This window comes from Podarcis gaigeae (genome assembly GCF_964106915.1).
Source record: "Podarcis gaigeae genome assembly, chromosome: 2".
Taxonomy (NCBI): domain Eukaryota; kingdom Metazoa; phylum Chordata; class Lepidosauria; order Squamata; family Lacertidae; genus Podarcis; species Podarcis gaigeae.
In genome coordinates, this window is record NC_139679.1 from 101730965 (window position 1) to 101749493 (window position 18529).

Consider the following 18529-nt stretch of genomic DNA (forward strand, 5'->3'; position numbering starts at 1 on the left):
ATTGCACATTTTTGCTGATGGCCAGGGGAGGAGGGGAGTTAATCCATTGTATTGAACAAGTGGAATAATAGACCATAGTTCTTTCCTTGCAGTGATTATTATTGCCTTAAGATGCGGGAATTGTGGGCTTCAGAATAAAGTATATTTCCACTAGAGCAAAATAGCATTGCCGTACTTCTGGTCTCTTTGCACCCATAACCTGGGAATAAGAATGGAGGCTGCTTGAGGTCTTACCTACTTTCGGGTGTTTTCAGCAGTTGAACTGAACTTACTTCCTTTGCTTTCCAGTGTTCGGTGACTTGTGGAAATGGAGTAATGCACCGGTCAGTTCAGTGCCTTACAAACAATGACCAAGTGAGCCCTTTGTGTCTTGATGAACTGAAACCTGAAGAAAGGAGGACATGCCACAATATTCATGACTGTAAGGGCCTTTTGCAAATTGTTTGTTTTTTAAAGAACCTGAACTTTCCCTTTAATGCTATAACCATCCCTGGCAACAATCAAGCGCCTCTCATTCTGTATTCCTGTCCCCACTGAATTGATGTCATGAAGCTTTACACAGGTGGGTAGCCATATGCCCCATTAGATGCTGCTGCTGGGTTGTGTGTGTGTGTGTCATTCTGTTTTTCAGTTAGGGGAGTTGTCATTGGCTGGCAATAGGAGCACATAGCCTTCCAATAACTAAACACCACATTTTTAAAATTACCAGGCCACTGCTGAAAGGAAATGGGACCAGTATTACTGGTGTTCATCTCATAGATAGATGATAGATAGATAGATAGATAGATAGATAGATAGATAGATAGATAGATAGATTATAGATAGATACAGATTAGGGCTGCCTATGTTCAGATTTTTCCGGGCATTACCAGGGGGGATTTCTGTCCTGGATCTTAGGCAAGTCAATCAAAAAATCAGCTGTTTAGAGCTTGCATTCTGAAATTTTGTATTAATATTATTTACTAATAATTCTTTAATTTAGGTGAATTACCAACAAGCTGCAAAGAAGTAAAAAGGCTCAAAGTCACCACTGAAGATGGAGAATATTACCTTCAAGTTAAAGGAAAGCTCCTCAAGGTATGGCTCAGCCACTTCTGCATCGTTTCTGTGTGTGCATTTCATTGAATTTCCAGGGCTGCATGAGTTCTCAGAGATCAGATGACTTTGGAGAATGACTGTCCATGGTACATTTCTAGAAGAACTAAAACTTGGTTGCTTATAATGTTATAATCCCTCTTTTGGAAATATTACATTCCACATTTGGCCTCATGGTCAATAGAACTCCCTGGTTCATCCAGTACATTCAACCTCTTGATTTTAACTGGGGGGTGGGAAGTACACAATCCCTTTGTGTCCATGTGAGGGTGTTTGCATGTGCTATTAATCCTTTGAATTTTAATTATGTGCATGCATGTTGAGGCCAATTTGCATTTTGATACACACACACACACACAGTGTCATACCTTGGGTTACAGCCGCTTCAGGTTGCTTTTTTTCGGGTTACGCACCCGCCGAAACCCGGAAGTACCGGAACAGGTTACTTCCGAGTTTCAGCGGTTGTGCATGTGCAGAAACGCCGAATCACAACCCGCACGTGTGCAGACACACCGCTCCAGGTTGCGAACGTGCATCCCGCATGGATCACGTTCGCAACCCGAGTGTCCACTGTGCATGTGTGTGTGTATGAAAAACTAATAATTCATATTCATTTCAGTTCTCTTGTGACTTGTACCTGTGTGTTTTCCATCCTTTGGTTTCCTAGTCATTCATTTAACACCTAACATTAGATGTTTGATTAAACTGAAGGCCTGTTTCTCTCAGATTTATTGTACTGGCATGGAATCTGACAGACCAAAAGAATATGTGACTCTGGCAAATGGCGAAGCGGAGAACTTCTCGGAAGTATACAGCTACAGGTAAGAGCATCAAGGCACTCTGCATTTGGCAGTGCTTTGTTTTCTCTTCCTGGTGTTATGTTTCTTGTCATGAGTAGAAAAGGGCTTTTCTTTTGATTCAGATTACATAACCCGACCGAATGTCCATATAATGGAAGCAGAAGAGAAGACTGCCAGTGTCGGAAAGATTACACAGCAGCTGGGTTTTCCGCCTTCAGCAAAGTTAGGCTGGACCTGAACACTATGCAGATAATAAGTGAGTAACAATAGGGCTTTACCCTCAAAATGCTCTGTGGTGTGTGTGTGTGTGTGTGTGTGTGTGTGTGTGTGTGTCTGTGCATGCACGTGTGCACAATTTTCAATTTAAAGCTAGGGTAAGGTCCTTACAATACCTAGGCTAACATTTTATACTACAGCACTTTGTACTTGAATGGTCGTGTAGTTTAAAACCACCAAAAAATGGATTTCTCTTCAGTTCACTTGAAGCAAGAAAAAACAACTCTTCCTTTTAGTCTGAATTTGTTCACTTTGTTGCACATTCAGGTTGTTCCCTTCTCCTCCTCCTCCTCCTGAGCTCAGAACCAGAATTTAAATCATAAACGTTTGGCCTGCAAGTTATGTTTCATATATGACTCCCCTGCCTTTTCTCCAGTGGCATGATAGACCCTCAGGATAAAAGGTCTATAGTCTCCCCAGAGCTCCCTTCAGATTTGAGTCCCTCTGGAAATCATAGAAATTCCACTGAAGCAAGGTGGTAGCTTATTTTTCATTTCTACCACAGTTGGAACTGGACACAATTCCTACTGATTGAAGTGGAATTTGAGCCAGGCCAAAGGAAATTAGATTCTTTACACATGGTAGGGCCCTATCCAAAGCCTGTTCATGCCATTCCCAGAAGAACTCGAGAAGCATTTCTGAATTCAAGTCCTCTGCTTTACGCCCAGGACAATCCTAAGGTGTCAAGCGTGATGCAAAACATAATAAAGGAATAAGCCCAAAGGTGGTGGTGGTGGTCAGATACACCATCAGCGCCCCTGTGGTCCTGAGCATATTTTCTCTATGTAAAAAAAATATTGTTAAAAGACTGGCATCCTGCATATTTAGAATGCCTCCACCCTTAAAGATAAATGAGTTGTTCCTCAATTTTAACATGCACACGTGTTATGCCAAGTGTCGCATTTAATGGCCAACCTTATTGTTTAGGGAGGATCCCAGCGGGTTCACAAGATTAATGTGTAAAGGCAGGTGTGCCATATTAAATGGGGATCAGATAATGCATTCGGTTTTCCTTTCCCTTTCCCTGCTGTTCCATTCCCTTTGTCTCTCTGGTTCTTACTGAATATTTTTCACAGCAACCGATTTGCAGTTTGCGCAGACGCTTGATGGACGACCTGTACCTTTCGCCACTGCTGGGGACTGCTACAGTGCAGCTAAGTGCCCACAGGTATCTCCACAACAATATTTCTCAAACCATGATTCCATTTGTTATATTCTAGCGTTATATTCCAGCCGCTGCCCCTCCAAATCTAGCACTTCCTTTGTCAGCATGACAGGCATTGGTTTTGTATACTTACGTTCCACCCTTTGACCACAAAGGATTTTCAGGACAGCAGACAATTAGAACAATAATTTACTGTTCAAACAACATGAACATTAAAAAGGACAAAGAGATTAAACATTAGAGAGACAGAAAAGAGACACTGGTGTAAAAACACATGCCTAGAGAGCTGGGACATGGGTGGCGCTGTGGTTTAAACTTGCCAATCAGAAGGTCAGCGGTTTGAATCCCCGTGACGGGGTGAGCTCCCGTTGCTCAGTCCCAGCTCCTGCCAACCTAGCAGTTCGAAAGCACGTCAAAGGGCAAGTAGATAAATAGGTACCGCTCTGGCAGGAAGGTAAACGGTGTTTCCATGCGCTGCTCTGGTTCGCCAGAAGTGGCTTAGTCATGCTGGCCACATGACCCGGAAGCTGTACGCCAGCTCCCTCGGCCAATAAAGCGAGATTAGCGCCACAACCCCAGAGTTGCTTACGACTGGACCTAATGGTCAGGGGTTCCTTTAGAGAGCTGTTGTTGGCAACCATCTCTCTTGGGAGATGGTTGAAGGAGGGAAAAGTCAGACCGTTGGAAGGTTGCAGCACCTGCTGTGACTATAGAGAGCGATATGGGAGTGACATGTTTTGTTGCAGCCGGAACAGATGAAGGCGTTTGGTTGTGCTGCTGCAGATGCACCATGGCATTTTTTCTTTCTACTGTATGCTTCTTCCAGTGGTCATTCCTCCTTTGGTCACCGCTATGGATACACAACCTGACTGTCTGTCTCCAGGCACTGCTGTCGTCTGCGAGGGATTCCCTCATGGCAGGGTTGACGTTGTCATGTCACTTCATGTCATGTTTGCAGACATCTTTGTAACGCAGAGTTGGTCTGCCAACAGGCCTACTGTCTGAAGCCAGCTCCCTGTAGAGCACGGGGCAAACAAAAAAAGGTTTTCACAGGTATCTGAAAAGATATCAAAATCAGTTGCTAGGTAAACCTTTATTGGGTGTTAACTCCAAAGACTGACCACAGGGAAATCCCTGCTTTTGGCCCTACTCCTACCCTCAGCTCAGATGCCAGTGAAACTCAGAAAAGGGTGATGGAGTAAGGTTTTGTGGATCCCTGGGGAGGTGTGTGTGGGAGCAAGCAGTCCTTGAGGCACAGTGGTCCTAAGCCATTTAGTTGTACGTGTGATTACATTGTTTCCTAAAGATATTGAGAGTCCTGCACAAAGACCCATTTCTTTTGTTGCAAGCGTGGGGAGGGGAACCAAGGATGATTGGCGTTCCAGTGAGCAAACAAGAGTGTGGCAGATGCTACAATTTATTTATGTTTTAAATCGAATTTCCCCCATCCAGGTTTAAAAAAAGGGGGGGGGGGAATGATGTCTCTTCAAAAGTGGAAAGTTGACTTTCTCCAGTGAGCAACAGAGATTACTAGGGAAAGGGCAAGGATGCCCTCAGCTGGCCATCTGCAGCAAAAACAGCCTTTCCTCAGGAAGCTGCAGAGGGGAAGAAATGCTTAATCTCACTCCTGCTGTGATTTGTACAGTATGTGCTAATCGCTATGAGGGCTTGGAACAATTGAAAACATAGCCGGGGATATCTTGTTAGAATAACGACACAATGGCTTGTTGTTGCAGGGTTGTGGCAGTGGAGACCGGCACCGTTCAGAATTAGGTTTTCTTTCTTTTCCTTCATTTCAGCAAATTTTATTACTCAGCTGTCATTTCAGACCTGATGCATATCCTTTTCCATTTTCAAGGGCCGCTTTAGCATCAACCTCTCTGGAACCGGCCTGTCCGTGACACAAACGTCAAAATGGCTTTCCCAAGGGAATTACGCGGTTTCTGAAATTATAAAATCACCAGTAAGGAAAATGTTTTACCTTGCAGCTAATTGTGACATCGTACCTGTTAACCTATCAAATCATATTGTAATGTACCTTTGTAAATTGTGCCTTGTACATATGGGGCGGTGGGGGGGGGAGTTTAAAATAACCTCTTGAAATCTAATGTGAAGCATAAGAACTGTGAAGCATGGTTTGTAATTGGTGGGTTTAGAGCCACAGACTGGAGTAAATTCAACTTGATCTGTATTATTGCAATTAATTAGTGGGTCTGCTTAACCGTGAAGCTAAAAACACTGAGCACAGTGGTGCAGACACTTCTTTAATTAGTTGTCTGAGTCCTCAGGAAGCATGCAGTTGGGAGCCTGCTCTAACAGTGCTACTGAGCATAATAAAGTACCAAAGAGATTACTTTCCAGTGCCTGCGGTTCTTCACCTCCCTCCTCCTATCCTTGTGGATCCAGGTACAACAATAGCACCGTAAAGCCTCTATTTAGCATCGGTTATGTGTTAGCATGTTTGCCACATCTGTGGCACTTTTCAGCACACAAAATGCAATAATTGTAAAGGGGGAAATGTCCTTACATTGCCCACTGGACAAGGGTAGGCTGAGGGGGTTTCTCCTTCCCCAAACCCACCCAGCGAATGCTATCGATAAGCAGGAAGTTGGGAACCACAAGGCCTCTTGTCAAAACAAGGACCTTCATTTTTCCAGAATACCAAACTGGCCTTCGTTCCTCATACCTAGGGCCATTTCGAACACGTCAAACCGATTAACGTGAATACTGGGCTTGATATTTTCGAGAATCAAATGGGTTTGCCACACACTAGCAGGCTCCATACAGAGTCCCAGGCATGCAAGGCCGCAGAAGATGGAATGGCCCAGAGAATGTATGTGTCTACCTTGCTGTTAGTGGCTGGCTGCACTGCGTTGGCATCTGAAGCAAGAGAGCTGTTGGCCCGTTTGAGCCATTTGCCATCTCAGCTGCTGCAATTAAAATGGCAAAAGACAAGTGAAAAATAAAAGACGTTAGGCTCATCTGGAAAGGGACAGCGCAGAGAGGGACCTTTCGACAGGAAATCTGAAGCACAAAGACCGAGGGAGTCCCGACTGACCAAATTAAAGCCGAACCTAAGAGGCAATCGATGTAGGGCACATCACGTTACCTGGCTCACCTGTGAGGCACAGCTCTTGAAGCGTAGGTGGCAGGAGAATATGAGAACAAAGATGCTCTTAGGAGGTGGTAGCAGCATCAACAGATCAATAGTATCAAGCGCAGAAGCTTCAGACACCACAGCGTAACAACAACAAAAAGGCTTGGAAAGTCGTCCATTGAGCTTGGTCGAGCTTTGATATATTTTGCTGCTTCTGAGTGTAAAACCATACGAAGGTAGAACAAGCTATCAACCACACAACGGGGTGCGGAAGGCTTTGCTGTGGTTTTATGTATGCTAGCATAGATTACGCTGGCCAGAATTTGATATTCGCTGAACTGTGGAAGGGAGAGGCTGTGTTACTTTGTATATATTAAAATTTCATTAATATTCACAGTATTTTAAAACGTTGGCACGGGGATCAGTTTAGGATGGGCTGGCGGTTTTTCTTGCATGTCCTTTTTGTCTTCAGTGTCAGGTGATTGCTTCCCACCCTTCTCATTGCAAAATAAACACATATTTTAAAAGCAGATATTTCCCACGTTGGGCATGCGTTGGGGAAATACCAGTAACCAATACCCTGTGGGTTCAGCCTGGACGGCCAGTTAGAGCCTGACTCCAGTTGTCAATCAAGGAGGATGTTTGTTTAGCCACTGCAAGGCCAGTGTGACTCAACCTTAAGCAAAAAGTCCTTGAGTGGTGGCACACCAAGTACGAAAATAGCACAAGCATTTATACACTTAAAATCAAAGGGGGAGTTAGGACCACATATGGCAGTGCTTCCTTCTACTAGCTTCTCTTGGTTTAACCACAAGGCAAAGCAACTTTCCCTCCTTCTTTTGTCCTCAGCAGTTATAAGCAATAGCTCCTGCATTCGTGTTGTTCCAGCCTTGTGTCATAGTCCTCTTGCAAACACAATGTTCACGTTCCAACCTTCGCTCGCTCAACCTTTCTCACACACATTTCAGTTTTTAATTGTATTTCTATTTTTTTAACGCAGGCTTACTCAAAAGTTAAGTTCCATTGTCTCTAAAAGGACTTGCTCCCCAGTTAACGTGTTTACGGTCACAGCTCTAGTCTTACTTGATACAGATTTTGGTTGCTTTCTCCTGAGATCTGCTTTGTGATTTTACTTACAGGATGGTACCAAAGTAATAGGGAAATGTGGCGGCTACTGCGGAAAGTGTACTCCATCATCTGGAACTGGCCTCGACGTACAAGTGTTGTAGCAATGGTAAGTTCAGATTTGTGCATTTTACTATAAAGCCCTACATTTGAATAGCAGTGGTAGTAACCTGGCACCAAATCAGGTAAACATTTACTTCAAGGGAAACTTCATTCCACGTATTCAGGCTTTGCATCATAACCCCACAGCTCAAAACTATGGTGCATTGAGCGAGCAGCTAAGCTTTAGGCAGTTGGGTATAAGGCTCCCAACTGATTCAAGCTTAATGACATAATTGAACTAGCACAGCGGGATAGCAACCACCAACTACCGCATTGCCCACATAGGAGGGATGGGGAATGCAATTTTCTCTGCATTGTTGGAGAGAGGAAATGCAGTAGGTTAGCAACACCATAGCACAGTGCCCTGGGAACTGAAAAGAAAGCTGGTACAACCCTGTGTTTTCCCCCTTGTCCACTGCTGGGACCTTACTTTAGCTTTAATTATACAGTGGTACCTCGTGTTAAGTACTTAATTCGTTCCGGAGGTCCATACTTAACCTGAAACTGTTCTTAACCTGAAGCACCACTTTAGTTAATGGGGTCTCCTGCTGCTGCCGCACCGCCAGAGCACGATTTCTGTTCTCATCCTGAAGCAAAGTTCTTAACCCGAGGTACTATTTCTGGGTTAGTGGAGTCTGTAACCTGAAGCGTACGTAACCTGAAGCGTATGTAACCCGAGATACCACTGTAGTGTGTCCATTGCTAATTTAGCCCTCAGCATGTGCAGAAAGTAGTAAGACTGAACTTTCATGCAATAGCCGTTGGGCTTCTTCATGACTCAGCCAGGTGGAAATAGTCCCAGACATGAGATGGCAGCCATTCCCGCCATCTTGGCAGCTCCCAAAGTTTGCACCGAGCTTGTGGGAATGGCTGCCAGTCACCTGAATATTACGCATTGCTGGGGGCGGTTGGACTAGGTGACCCTCGGGATCCCTTCCAACTTTGCAACTCTTGTGTGCAGCCCATGGAGAATAATCAGCATTACAGATCCCAAGCGAAATGGCACAACGGTGATTTGGTAACATCAGGGCTTACGCTTGAGGACATTACTGTTCGAATGGAAATCAAAAGCATCTGGCCCTGATTCAGCTGTGCAACAAAGAGTAGAGGGAAACAGTGAGCCCTTTTCATATTCCTTGCTGTGCAGATATCTGCCTCTGTGAAGGGCTGGATTGCGCTTTTCTTTTAAATGCATTAATAGTGCTGAAAGTAGAGATGAGAACTCTCCATTATGCTTTTAATTCCCAGGGTTTCTGATCACCGGGAGCTGAAGCAAGACAGATGAAGGACAATGAAGCAATACCTCTGCCTTCCTTTTTGTACTTCTTCCTGTGTGTGTGTGCACATCCAAATATGTGTGTGTGTGTGTGTACCTGTGTGTGCAAGTGTGTGCGTGTATGTGTGTGTGTGTGTGTGTGTATATATATATATATATATTGTATATTCTTAATGTTGTAAAGTATAATATTTATGTCTCGAATTATTTATTTTTGATTTAATATTTTTGTACGTAAAATGTTTATATTAAGGCTGCTTATCCTGTGTGTTTTTTAATTTTTTTAAAAAAATCTTGCAGTCACACCACTGCATTTTACGTACTCTACATTATATGTAGCATTATGACAAAAGTGATACTTTTACTGTCACTGTACTCAATTGTTTACTTTCAATCAGTAATTTCTCTTCCTGTTACAGGCTGCACTGATATTTGCAAGGTGCTAAACGGTTTGCATTGGGGTATTTTTGGCATTTTTTTCTTATGAGCAAAAGAATACAATGATGATTGTGATTATTATTTTTTAAACTCACAAGGCAATCAGCACTACACAGGGACTCAGTGAACACACATTATGATACAATGGTTTTATCAACAATTGTTTCTTAGGTGTGTTTTTTTAATGGCATGTGACCTCTTTTGGCCAGTGCTAACAGCTACTGGTTTGGTGCTAACATGGTAATATTTATTAGTATCCTGTAGGCTTTAAAAGCTGAATCCCATACCATACGATATAGCCATGGAGAACGAGTAAGTACTATAGGTAAAATTGAGGGTGTGTTCAAATATTTAATCTGAGGCAGCATTTAATAAAACAACCTGTTCTAGGGAATCCTAGTATTCTCAGTCCTTCAAAAAGAGCTCCTTCCCCAAAGGAAAGATAAATAACATTTGACTGCCACTATTAAGCTTGCGTTGTGCATCCACAGGAGACTACTTGTGTAATTCTAGGGTGTACTTGCAGTTTGGATGGGGCAACAGGCCCTAGTCCTGTGACCAGCACCCCATTGTGAACTGTCTGTACGCCCTTCCTTTGTCTTGGGATCCTGTGGCAGTCACAGTGGTATAGAAACAGATCTCTCCTCAAGTGGAGGAGGCCATCAAGACTGGGAAATGTCCTGTCTTCCAGGCCTCAGATGTGACCACCTTGCATTCTTCTGGATGAGTTTCATCCCCAGTTGACTTCCTGCATCATAACTGAGAGGCAGGCTCCGTTGAGGCTCCAGGAGAACCAAGAAAGAAATCTACAGATGGGGAAAGAAGCAGCAGCACCAAAGATGATTACAAACAAGTAGCCAAAGCTTGTAGGGAGAATGTCAGGAAGGCTAAACCTCAGAAGGAACTTGACCTTGTGACAGATGTTAAAAATAGTTATAGGGGGTTATATTTTTGCTCTGTTTGGAGCAATAGGAAGAGTAAGGGAGTGGTAGATCAGCTGAGTAGAGAAGATGGAGAAATGTTAGTGAGTGAAAGAGAAGGCAGAGATGTCCACCCCCAACTTGGCCTCACCTTTGTATTCTGTTCCTCCAGATGGTAGGGCATGAACCAGTGGGTTCAAATTGCAGCAAAAACAGTTCCTGTTCATCCTGGCCCAGCATATTGAGGGACACTTTGGAAAGACACAGGCTACAGCTTCTCAAGCCTCCCCCCTACCCCATGCCCTTCTGCAGTAAAGATGCCCACCCCAATCCACTCATGCACAAGGGAGAGCGGAAGCTGGGTGGGGAAACACTGCTGAGATGGGGACTGACTGCCCCCATCCATCCAGGCTACAGGATCTCGACCAAAGACTCTCCTGCAGGAGGATATAGCAATGCCTGGCAGAAGCCTCCAATATTGCTCCCATGGAGCAAAAGAGTAGAGATGTTTGCCAGCTGGTCTGCTCCCCCGATGGAGTGTCACACCCTGGCACACAATGGAAGGTCCCTTTTCCTAATCGTAGCAGAAGGAGAAGGCCTCCACCACCAAATTGATGAGGTGGCGTAAGGTCACAGTCAAGTGCTGTCTTGGTCAAGCTCATACTAGAAGCAAGGGCTGCAGATCATTATTTCCCTCAGTTACAGGGGTGAGTGCTACACCTGCAGCAAGTCCAGGCTAAGGCCTAAGGCATAGGGAGTGTTCCAGAAAAAACTGAAATGGTTGCTGCATGGGATCAGTGTTAGGTTAATCCCACACATTACAGTTGAAGCCGAATAATTAACCCTGGGTTTGGTTCCCAAAATGAATCCTGTTTTCTTTTTAGTGAATGTTTCAAGGTTTGAGAAATGAACGTACTTCTAAAAAAATGTTGATTATCAAGAACCCCAGCACTCCCTGAAAGCATAACACACATTTCAAATGTCTACATAGAAATTCATATTTTTTTAAATGGTATCAAAATTTGATGTTTTTTATGCAGAGTGAACTGTGTGTTTCCTCTTCCGTGTCAGAAATTCAGTTTTAGCCGATTTCTTTTGGAAACCCAAAGAATGCTTGACTGTTCTTAAATATCTTGACTCCAGTCAAACTCTATTCGTGCCTCACTAGTAGCATGCAAGATCAAATGACCCAGCATACTGATTCATATCCCCACCCCTGTCAAAAGGAGAACCTAGCACTAATGAGTATAGATGGGGTCTTACAGGTGGATAATATGGATTCATATATGCCTCTGTATGCATGCTATGGCTGTTTCTGTGGAAGGTTTCTCCCATGTCTTGGATCTTCTAGCTGTATTACCATCTAATCTCTGTCAAATTGGGTGTGGGAAACGCCCTCCCATTCTCAAAATTTTAAGTTTACATGTAGAAATACAGATGTCTTTCATTTCTTAGATTTAAATCATGCAGAATATAATTTCCACTCTAGATAAAGCCATCTGTTCAGTTCAGTTGGTTGCATAGGAATGGGGAAAATTATTGGATTTCTCTCCAGAAATAGGACTGTGGTTTCCCCCGAATCAAACTCTTAGCAAGGCTTAAGCATGGTATCCAGTTGGCAGAACAAAATAGGCATCATATGTTGAGAAGGTGCCTTCAAAATGTGCTTCGTTGTCTGCAAAATTAATATCTCTATTTCCCCCCTTTTTTTATACTAATTTTACACACCTTTTTTGGCTTCATGGTGCCCCACGATGGTCACTAGTTGTGCACAATTGCTTCCACACAATTACAGTTGGATCAAGGCCAGTGTGTGGACAACTCGTGTGGAAGATCCATAGCTGTCAACTTTTCCCTTTTCTTGTGAGGGATCCTATTCGGAATAAGGGAATTTCCCTTTAAAAAAGGGAAACGTTGACAGCTATGGGAAGATCTGGGGGACAGTTTCATGTCCCCTCTGAAACAGCTCTTGAGTAGCAACAGTAGCATAAAACTGGCCTTAGGAGAATTGCTGTCTGTCTAAGTCAGGGGTCAGCAACCCGCGGCTCCGGAGCCGCATGTGGCTCTTTTACACCTTTGCCGCGGCTCCGGGGTGGATACTAGCAAGGGGAGGAGGCGCATTGTGCGCCCCGACACTCCCCACTGTGGTGGGCGCTGTACTGGCTGTGACGTCGCATGGGGGCGGTGTGTGCATTAGTCACGCACCGTCCCAACGTCACCTTCCCGCCCACTGTCAGATCGCAGCTCCGGAGATATATTTGTTTTAAATGTCGCAATGGTTTTGCGGCTCCCAGTTTTTTTTTCTTCGGAAATGGGTCCAAGTGGCTCTTTTTGTCTTAAAGTTTGCAGACCCCTGGTCTAAGTAAATAATATTGAGCACAAGGCAGTTTTGTATGTTCACTCCACTGATCTAAACTTCCAACTAAATGTTTTTGCTTTCTGCTGTTCAGATGAAGGAGGCTGCACTTCATTTAGCTCCACAGGTAGTAAAACTATTCTCTGCATAATTCATGTTAGCATAAGTCTCGCAAGAACTGAATAAATCCATATCTCAGGCAAGCTAAGCTCTTCAGATACATGGTTTTTTTATTGTTTTAACAAATGCATGGTGGTAATGTTTGTGTACTACTTTGAGAAAATGCCAAAAATACCATTTCAAAGTACATTCTAGGAAAACCACGAGTAGTTTAAAGGAGTAGTGATTTTTTTTAAGCCCACCACTTATCCTTAAAGATCTTCTTTCTATAGGGAAAAGGGGAAATTGCACTATAAGCATTAGGACAGAAACAATGGTGCTTAATTGATATTTAGAAAATTGCAATCTGCTTTTTATTTTCAGTAATGAAGTGACTGAGTATTTATACAAAGAAATATTATTAAGGGGGGGAAATCTATACATTCCTTTATACTATGTAGTATCATAATGGCTATCAACAACAGTGCAAAGAGGAAGCCTTAAAATTATAAAATGAAAGGAAACTGTTGATAGATATTAATTTGTAGTGTGCCTGATGGGGTTGGTTTGTTTTGCAAAAGGAGGACCACTGAATGATTAGACACTTCCTGTAAAGCAAATATATAATTATTTTTCTCTTGTTGTACCAATGCCATTTTTTAAAATGAAAATAACTTTTGCAAGCACTTTCGTTATTTTGCTTCCTTTCTACCTTTTCTGTTCCTTCTCTCGTTTGGACTACCAGAAAGAAAACAAAAATTGTGTTTTTAAGTTTGTGTGGTCTTCCTTTGTTCACCAGCATAATCACTTGCGTGGTATCCTAGACACAAAACACACTGCACACATGGGATTAATAACATGGTTTTTTAAAAAAAGAATACTGTCAGATCTTGCAATGGCTGTATTCGTTCCTGAGGAAGAGAAAGAAGATCAGGCGACACTGGCTGATGCGAGCAGACTTTTCAGGAGAAGATTCAGGGCTGGCATCAAAGGTGGTTATAGCTGGGCACCTGCCCAGCTATCAATGTTCCAATAGGAAATCCCCACAAATCTCTGGAGCTGCCTAGCCAAATGCTTCCAGACTTCTTTGGCCCTTGAGACTCTTCTAGGCCATGAGCTGTGCCATGTTCTCTTTTGGAACGTGAATTGCAATAATGCCTGGATAAAAGCTGGTGGGTACTTATCTGACTTTCGCAAGGCTGGAATGCAGGCTAATTTGCATCTGTTGCTCCACCTACTTTTGCCTTACCCTGCCTCTAATGTGCCCTTTAGAAACTGCAGCCCACAAGCTGATAAACGTTGCCAATCCTTAGAAGCTTTTTGAGTCTGTGTTTCTGTTTTGTCGCTGGCAGTAGTGGCCGGTGTGGTTGTACCAGGGCAGCATGGATGAGCCATGCCTGTGCATCTGCACAGCCCCAAATTCACCACTGGCTTGCCTCAGCACCATCCATGTAAGCTGTGGCAATGCTGGTGTCTGGAGGGTGGCTCTGCACTAGCTCTTCCTGGTCACTGAGGTGTTCCCCCATTGTCCAAAGTAGATGTTCATCATATCCCTTCTCTGGAAATGGATGTACCACATTCAAAGGGATCCAATTAACAGTGGCTGTGGTTATCTCTAGAGCTATCCTAAGGGCGGGCCTTTGGGTTAAACCACAGAGCCTAGGACTTGCCGATCAGAAGGTTGGCGGTTCAAATCCCCACAACGGGGTGAGCTCCTGTTGCTCAGTCCCTGCTCCTGCCAACCTAGCAGTTCGAAAGCACGTCAAAGTGCAAGTAGATAAATAGGTACCGCTCCGACGGGAAGGTAAACGGCATTTCCGTGCGCTGCTCTGGTTCGCCAGAAGTGGCTTAGTCCTGCTGGCCACATGACCCAGAAGCTGTACGCCAGCTCCCTCGGCTGATAAAGCGAGATGAGCGTCGCAACCCCAGAGTCGGTTACAACTGGACCTATTTGTCAGGGGTCCCTTTACCTTTACCATCCTAAGGGTATCTGCAGCAGATCCTTCCCCCTTTTGAACAGCAAGTCCCCCATGTAATGCCACAAACCACTTTGGGAACAAAAGAAGAAGCAAGAGCTTCCTTGGGCATGCAGAACAAGTCGTTCCATCTATTGGACCCAGGCTTACGCGTTCCAAATGATTTGGGCGCTTCAAAAAACCGCATGCAACCCACATTATGAAGTTCTTTTATTTTCCAGATGTTGTAACGATTTTCTGCTTGAATAAAGTCCATTATTTTCTTCCTTAGTTTGGAAGCCTGGTCTTCCATTCACCATCAATTTAAACCAGAATGAATAATATAGACCACAAGATTTCCATTCATTCATTCATCTTTATTTGACAAAGCCTTGGTGCCAGAGCAAAACCACTAGAGTGGTCAAGTACAAAGGCAGACAAGGCTTCGGCAAAAGGGGGAAAGGTCATAACCTTGCCATACATTAGGGGAAACCTGTACATGCTGCAAGTCCTATCTTCTACACCAGTCATGTAGAGGAGGCAGAATACAGGGGGTTGCAGCTCCAGGACTTCTTTTCAGTGATGCCTTCTGCTGGAGCATGAGGAAAATTGGCAGATCCCCCTTGGCAAGCAAATGAAGTGATAGGCTTTCGAGTTCTTCAATATACAGTCGTACCTTGGAAGCCGAACGGAATCTGTTCCAGAAGTCCGTTTGACTTCCAAAACGTTTGAAAACCAAATCACAGCTTCTGATTGGTTGCAGGAAGCTCCTGCAGCCAATCAGAAGCCACGGAAGCCCCATCGGATGTTCAGGTTCCAAAAGAACATTCGCAAACTGGAACAATCACTTCTGGGTTTGCAGCATTTGGGAGCCAAAACCTCCAAGTTCCAGGGAGTTTGGCAACCAAGGTACGACTGTATATAATTATTATCATTATCATCATTTATTAAATTTGTATACCACCTTTCATCCAAAGATCACAGGACAATTTACAATAGGAAAATACAAAATGAGAACAACATACATAATAAAAGCAAAGCAAAGCAATAACCCCTCTCACAAACACATTTAAAAGGCCATAAAGTGTGTGTGCAATTTAGGTAGTAGTACCTCTGCAAGATGGTTTGCTTTTCAATTTAAAAACTTCAATTTAAAATCACAAAGCAATGTGGAGAAGTAAACATAAGAATAGAAAAAAGAATCTGAGAAACGGAAAGAAACCGAAATGGATGGATTCGCTGATCACTACTTGCATATGAAAATTTACCACTACACAACCATTCTATGTAATCCTGTACAGGTGCTCAGATCTACTTTCCTGCTTCTGCTCATTTCTAATAAACTGCCAGTACTTCCATAATAGCAAACTCCAAAACAAGCTCTCTTGCGGGAACGAAACCTGAGACTGGGATTGCAGAGAGCTGATAGATACTGGAGCCAAGCTATAAGGAAAGGAGTATCTAGCAGAAACATTTGCAAAGTATGATGATAATAATCACTGAAGAAATTCAAAGGGGGGCAGTTTAAAAGAAATGAGTCAAAGGAAGATAAAAAGTTTTGGCAAATGCTTCACACATTTCGGCTGGATTGCAGAAACGATTACGAATTTCCACGTACGGATTTATAAAGGAAGTTAATGAGATGAATGTAAAAATAGCCTTCCCAACCCCCCCAAATTCTGGAACCCCCAAATGGCCTTTGTGGTCAATTTCCTGCAACACATGGATTAACTATTTCCTGCTCCCGTCCCCTCATCTCCCGTTATGAACCTCCACAGTGTTTATTGGTCAGGCTGAATGTGTTCAGGGATGGGTAATCCCAATGATCATAATAAATCAGGGCAAGCAAAGCAAGGCGACTGCAGCCACAAGTCCCTGGATGTTCTCGCAGCAATCCCTGACTCCTGGATAACCTCCTTGGCTGTTTCCTCAGCACACTGTCACGGTTTCGCTCTCTTTCAAGTTAGTTAGTGTCTCTGTTAACCTTTCCTGATATATCCCTTCGGCGATAGCAAAGCGTCTGGAGGCGGGTGATGTATTGGCGATAATGCCAAGTGTGTGAACTTTGTATTCTGCAAATTGCTTAAATGCACTGAAGACATTAAGCACATGCCTTGTAGGAACCTTGAGGAATTGCATTTATTTATTTATTTATTAATATTTTTATTACTTTTGAGAAATACAGAAAAAAGAATAAAGAATAGTTATAAGAAAATAGAATAGAAGAATAACAAATTTCCATGTTCTTTTTCCATCCAATCTAAAGGACTTCCCCACATCCTCCAAGCCCTACGTTCCCTGTCTTATAAAGCATCAGCAATTTGTTAACTTATTTCAAAACTTATTGTATCTTCCATTTTATCATGTTCCCTAATTTCAATTTTACTGTAACCCAATTCTTATATGCTTTGTATTAAACACAATAAAGTTGTTTCATTATTTTACCTCTAAATTCTTGTGTCTTAATTTTCATTTCATTAACTTACATTTGCTGAAGCTAGAGTTTCCTGAAAGGTGCATTTTTTTAACATTCATACAGCTTATAGTGTTTTTTCAAATAGTCCTTAAACTTTTCCCAGTCCTCCTCAATTGTTTCTTCTCCCACGTCTCGGATTCTGCCAGTCATTTCAGCCAATTCCATGTAGTCCATCAACTGTGATTGCCATTCCTCCAGCGTGGGTAAATCTTGTGTCTTCCAGTGTTTTGCAATCAGAGGAATTGCATTTAATCAGCTGAAGATTAGACCTACCTTGTGGTCAGGAGATGTATGTTGTGATAAGGCTGCTTCTCGAGGGAAACAGAGATGCGTTCGTGAAAGGTGGTGCTCATTATTCATCACTCACCCCCTCCCCTTCCTCTGTATCAAAACTTAGAATATAACCTCCTCGTGGGCAGAAACCTATGTGTGGGAGAGAGGCGTGCTTGTAAAATCAAGAAAAGAAAAACCCCATACTCTGCTGTTCCTGCAATGGGTGCAGAAGTCAATAAATTGCTACTGCCTGCAAAAAAATACCACTTATAGAATGATAGAGTTGGAAGGACCATCTAGTCCAACCCCCTTCGATACAGGAACTTCAGCTAAAGTACTGTATCCAAGACTTCTCTTACTTCCTTCAAATCCCTCCTCAAAAGTCATCTTTTCTGTGAAACTTTTGACTTTATACATGCACATATACACATCCACCCTGTTCTCATGTCCTACTATAGGGATCAACAGTGTGGTCTCGTGTGTGTGTGCATGCGTGCATGCATGCATGCATGAGTGAGTGTACAATGCCATGCTCAGATTTCTCCCTATTAACATTTAGGGATCTTCCTCTGTCTGCTTCACCCCAGACAGAACACATCGGTGCACACCATCCTCAGCAGTAGAAAGAAACCTTTCAACAGCCATTCTCCTGACACACACAGAGAAAAGAACAGAAAACAGTTAAAAACGACAGTTACTAGAATAACAGTCACAACAGAATGGAATGCCGCTCTTATGTGACTCACAGTCAGCCAATCACATGAGAGAGATTCTGCCCAAGGAAAACCCTATGCTAAAAAACAAAAAATACACTGCAATTCAACACAAGCAAACATTCCCATTTCAGTACATTAAACCATTATCCTTAACAGTTCCCACTCCTCCCTCCCCCCTTTGCAAATGTTGAGGCGTGTAACACCCATCACCCCAGACAGCATAGCCAATGGTTGGGAATCATGGGAATGGTAGTTTAGCAATATTTGAAAGGCACTACATTAGCCACCTCTACTCTGCTCCAGTTAACCCAGTTGTAAGCCAAAGCATGTGTAACTAAAACAGTCCTACCAACTTTCCCT

At 43.2% G+C, this 18529-nt stretch overlaps 1 protein-coding gene and 1 long non-coding RNA gene across 5 annotated transcripts in view; one reads left to right on the forward strand and one right to left on the reverse strand.

Annotated features, from left to right (window-relative positions):
* ADAMTS9 (ADAM metallopeptidase with thrombospondin type 1 motif 9) overlaps positions 1–13435 on the forward strand; it is a 142081-nt gene extending 128646 nt beyond the window's left edge. Inside the window, exons 33-41 of one of the 2 annotated variants that reach the window (XM_083722252.1) lie at positions 289–421; positions 983–1077; positions 1822–1916; positions 2018–2151; positions 3248–3339; positions 5195–5299; positions 7573–7667; positions 8909–12317; positions 12658–13435. In XM_083722252.1, the coding sequence (XP_083578378.1) occupies positions 289–421; positions 983–1077; positions 1822–1916; positions 2018–2151; positions 3248–3339; positions 5195–5299; positions 7573–7662 (744 nt within the window). In that variant the 3' untranslated portion in view covers positions 7663–7667; positions 8909–12317; positions 12658–13435. Of the gene's footprint in view, positions 1–288; positions 422–982; positions 1078–1821; positions 1917–2017; positions 2152–3247; positions 3340–5194; positions 5300–7572; positions 7668–8908; positions 12318–12643 lie in introns of both variants that reach the window. The other variant, XM_083722253.1, reaches the window with a different exon arrangement.
* LOC310838166 overlaps positions 1–17931 on the reverse strand; it is a 50230-nt gene extending 32299 nt beyond the window's left edge. For all 3 annotated transcript variants that reach the window (XR_014560752.1, XR_014560753.1, XR_014560754.1), the window contains exons 1-3: positions 17889–17931; positions 17454–17603; positions 235–385 (exon numbers count right to left, since the gene is read on the reverse strand). This is a non-coding gene — a long non-coding RNA (uncharacterized lncRNA). The remainder of the gene's footprint in view (positions 1–234; positions 386–17453; positions 17604–17888) is intronic.
* Positions 17932–18529: the final 598 nt, after the last annotated feature.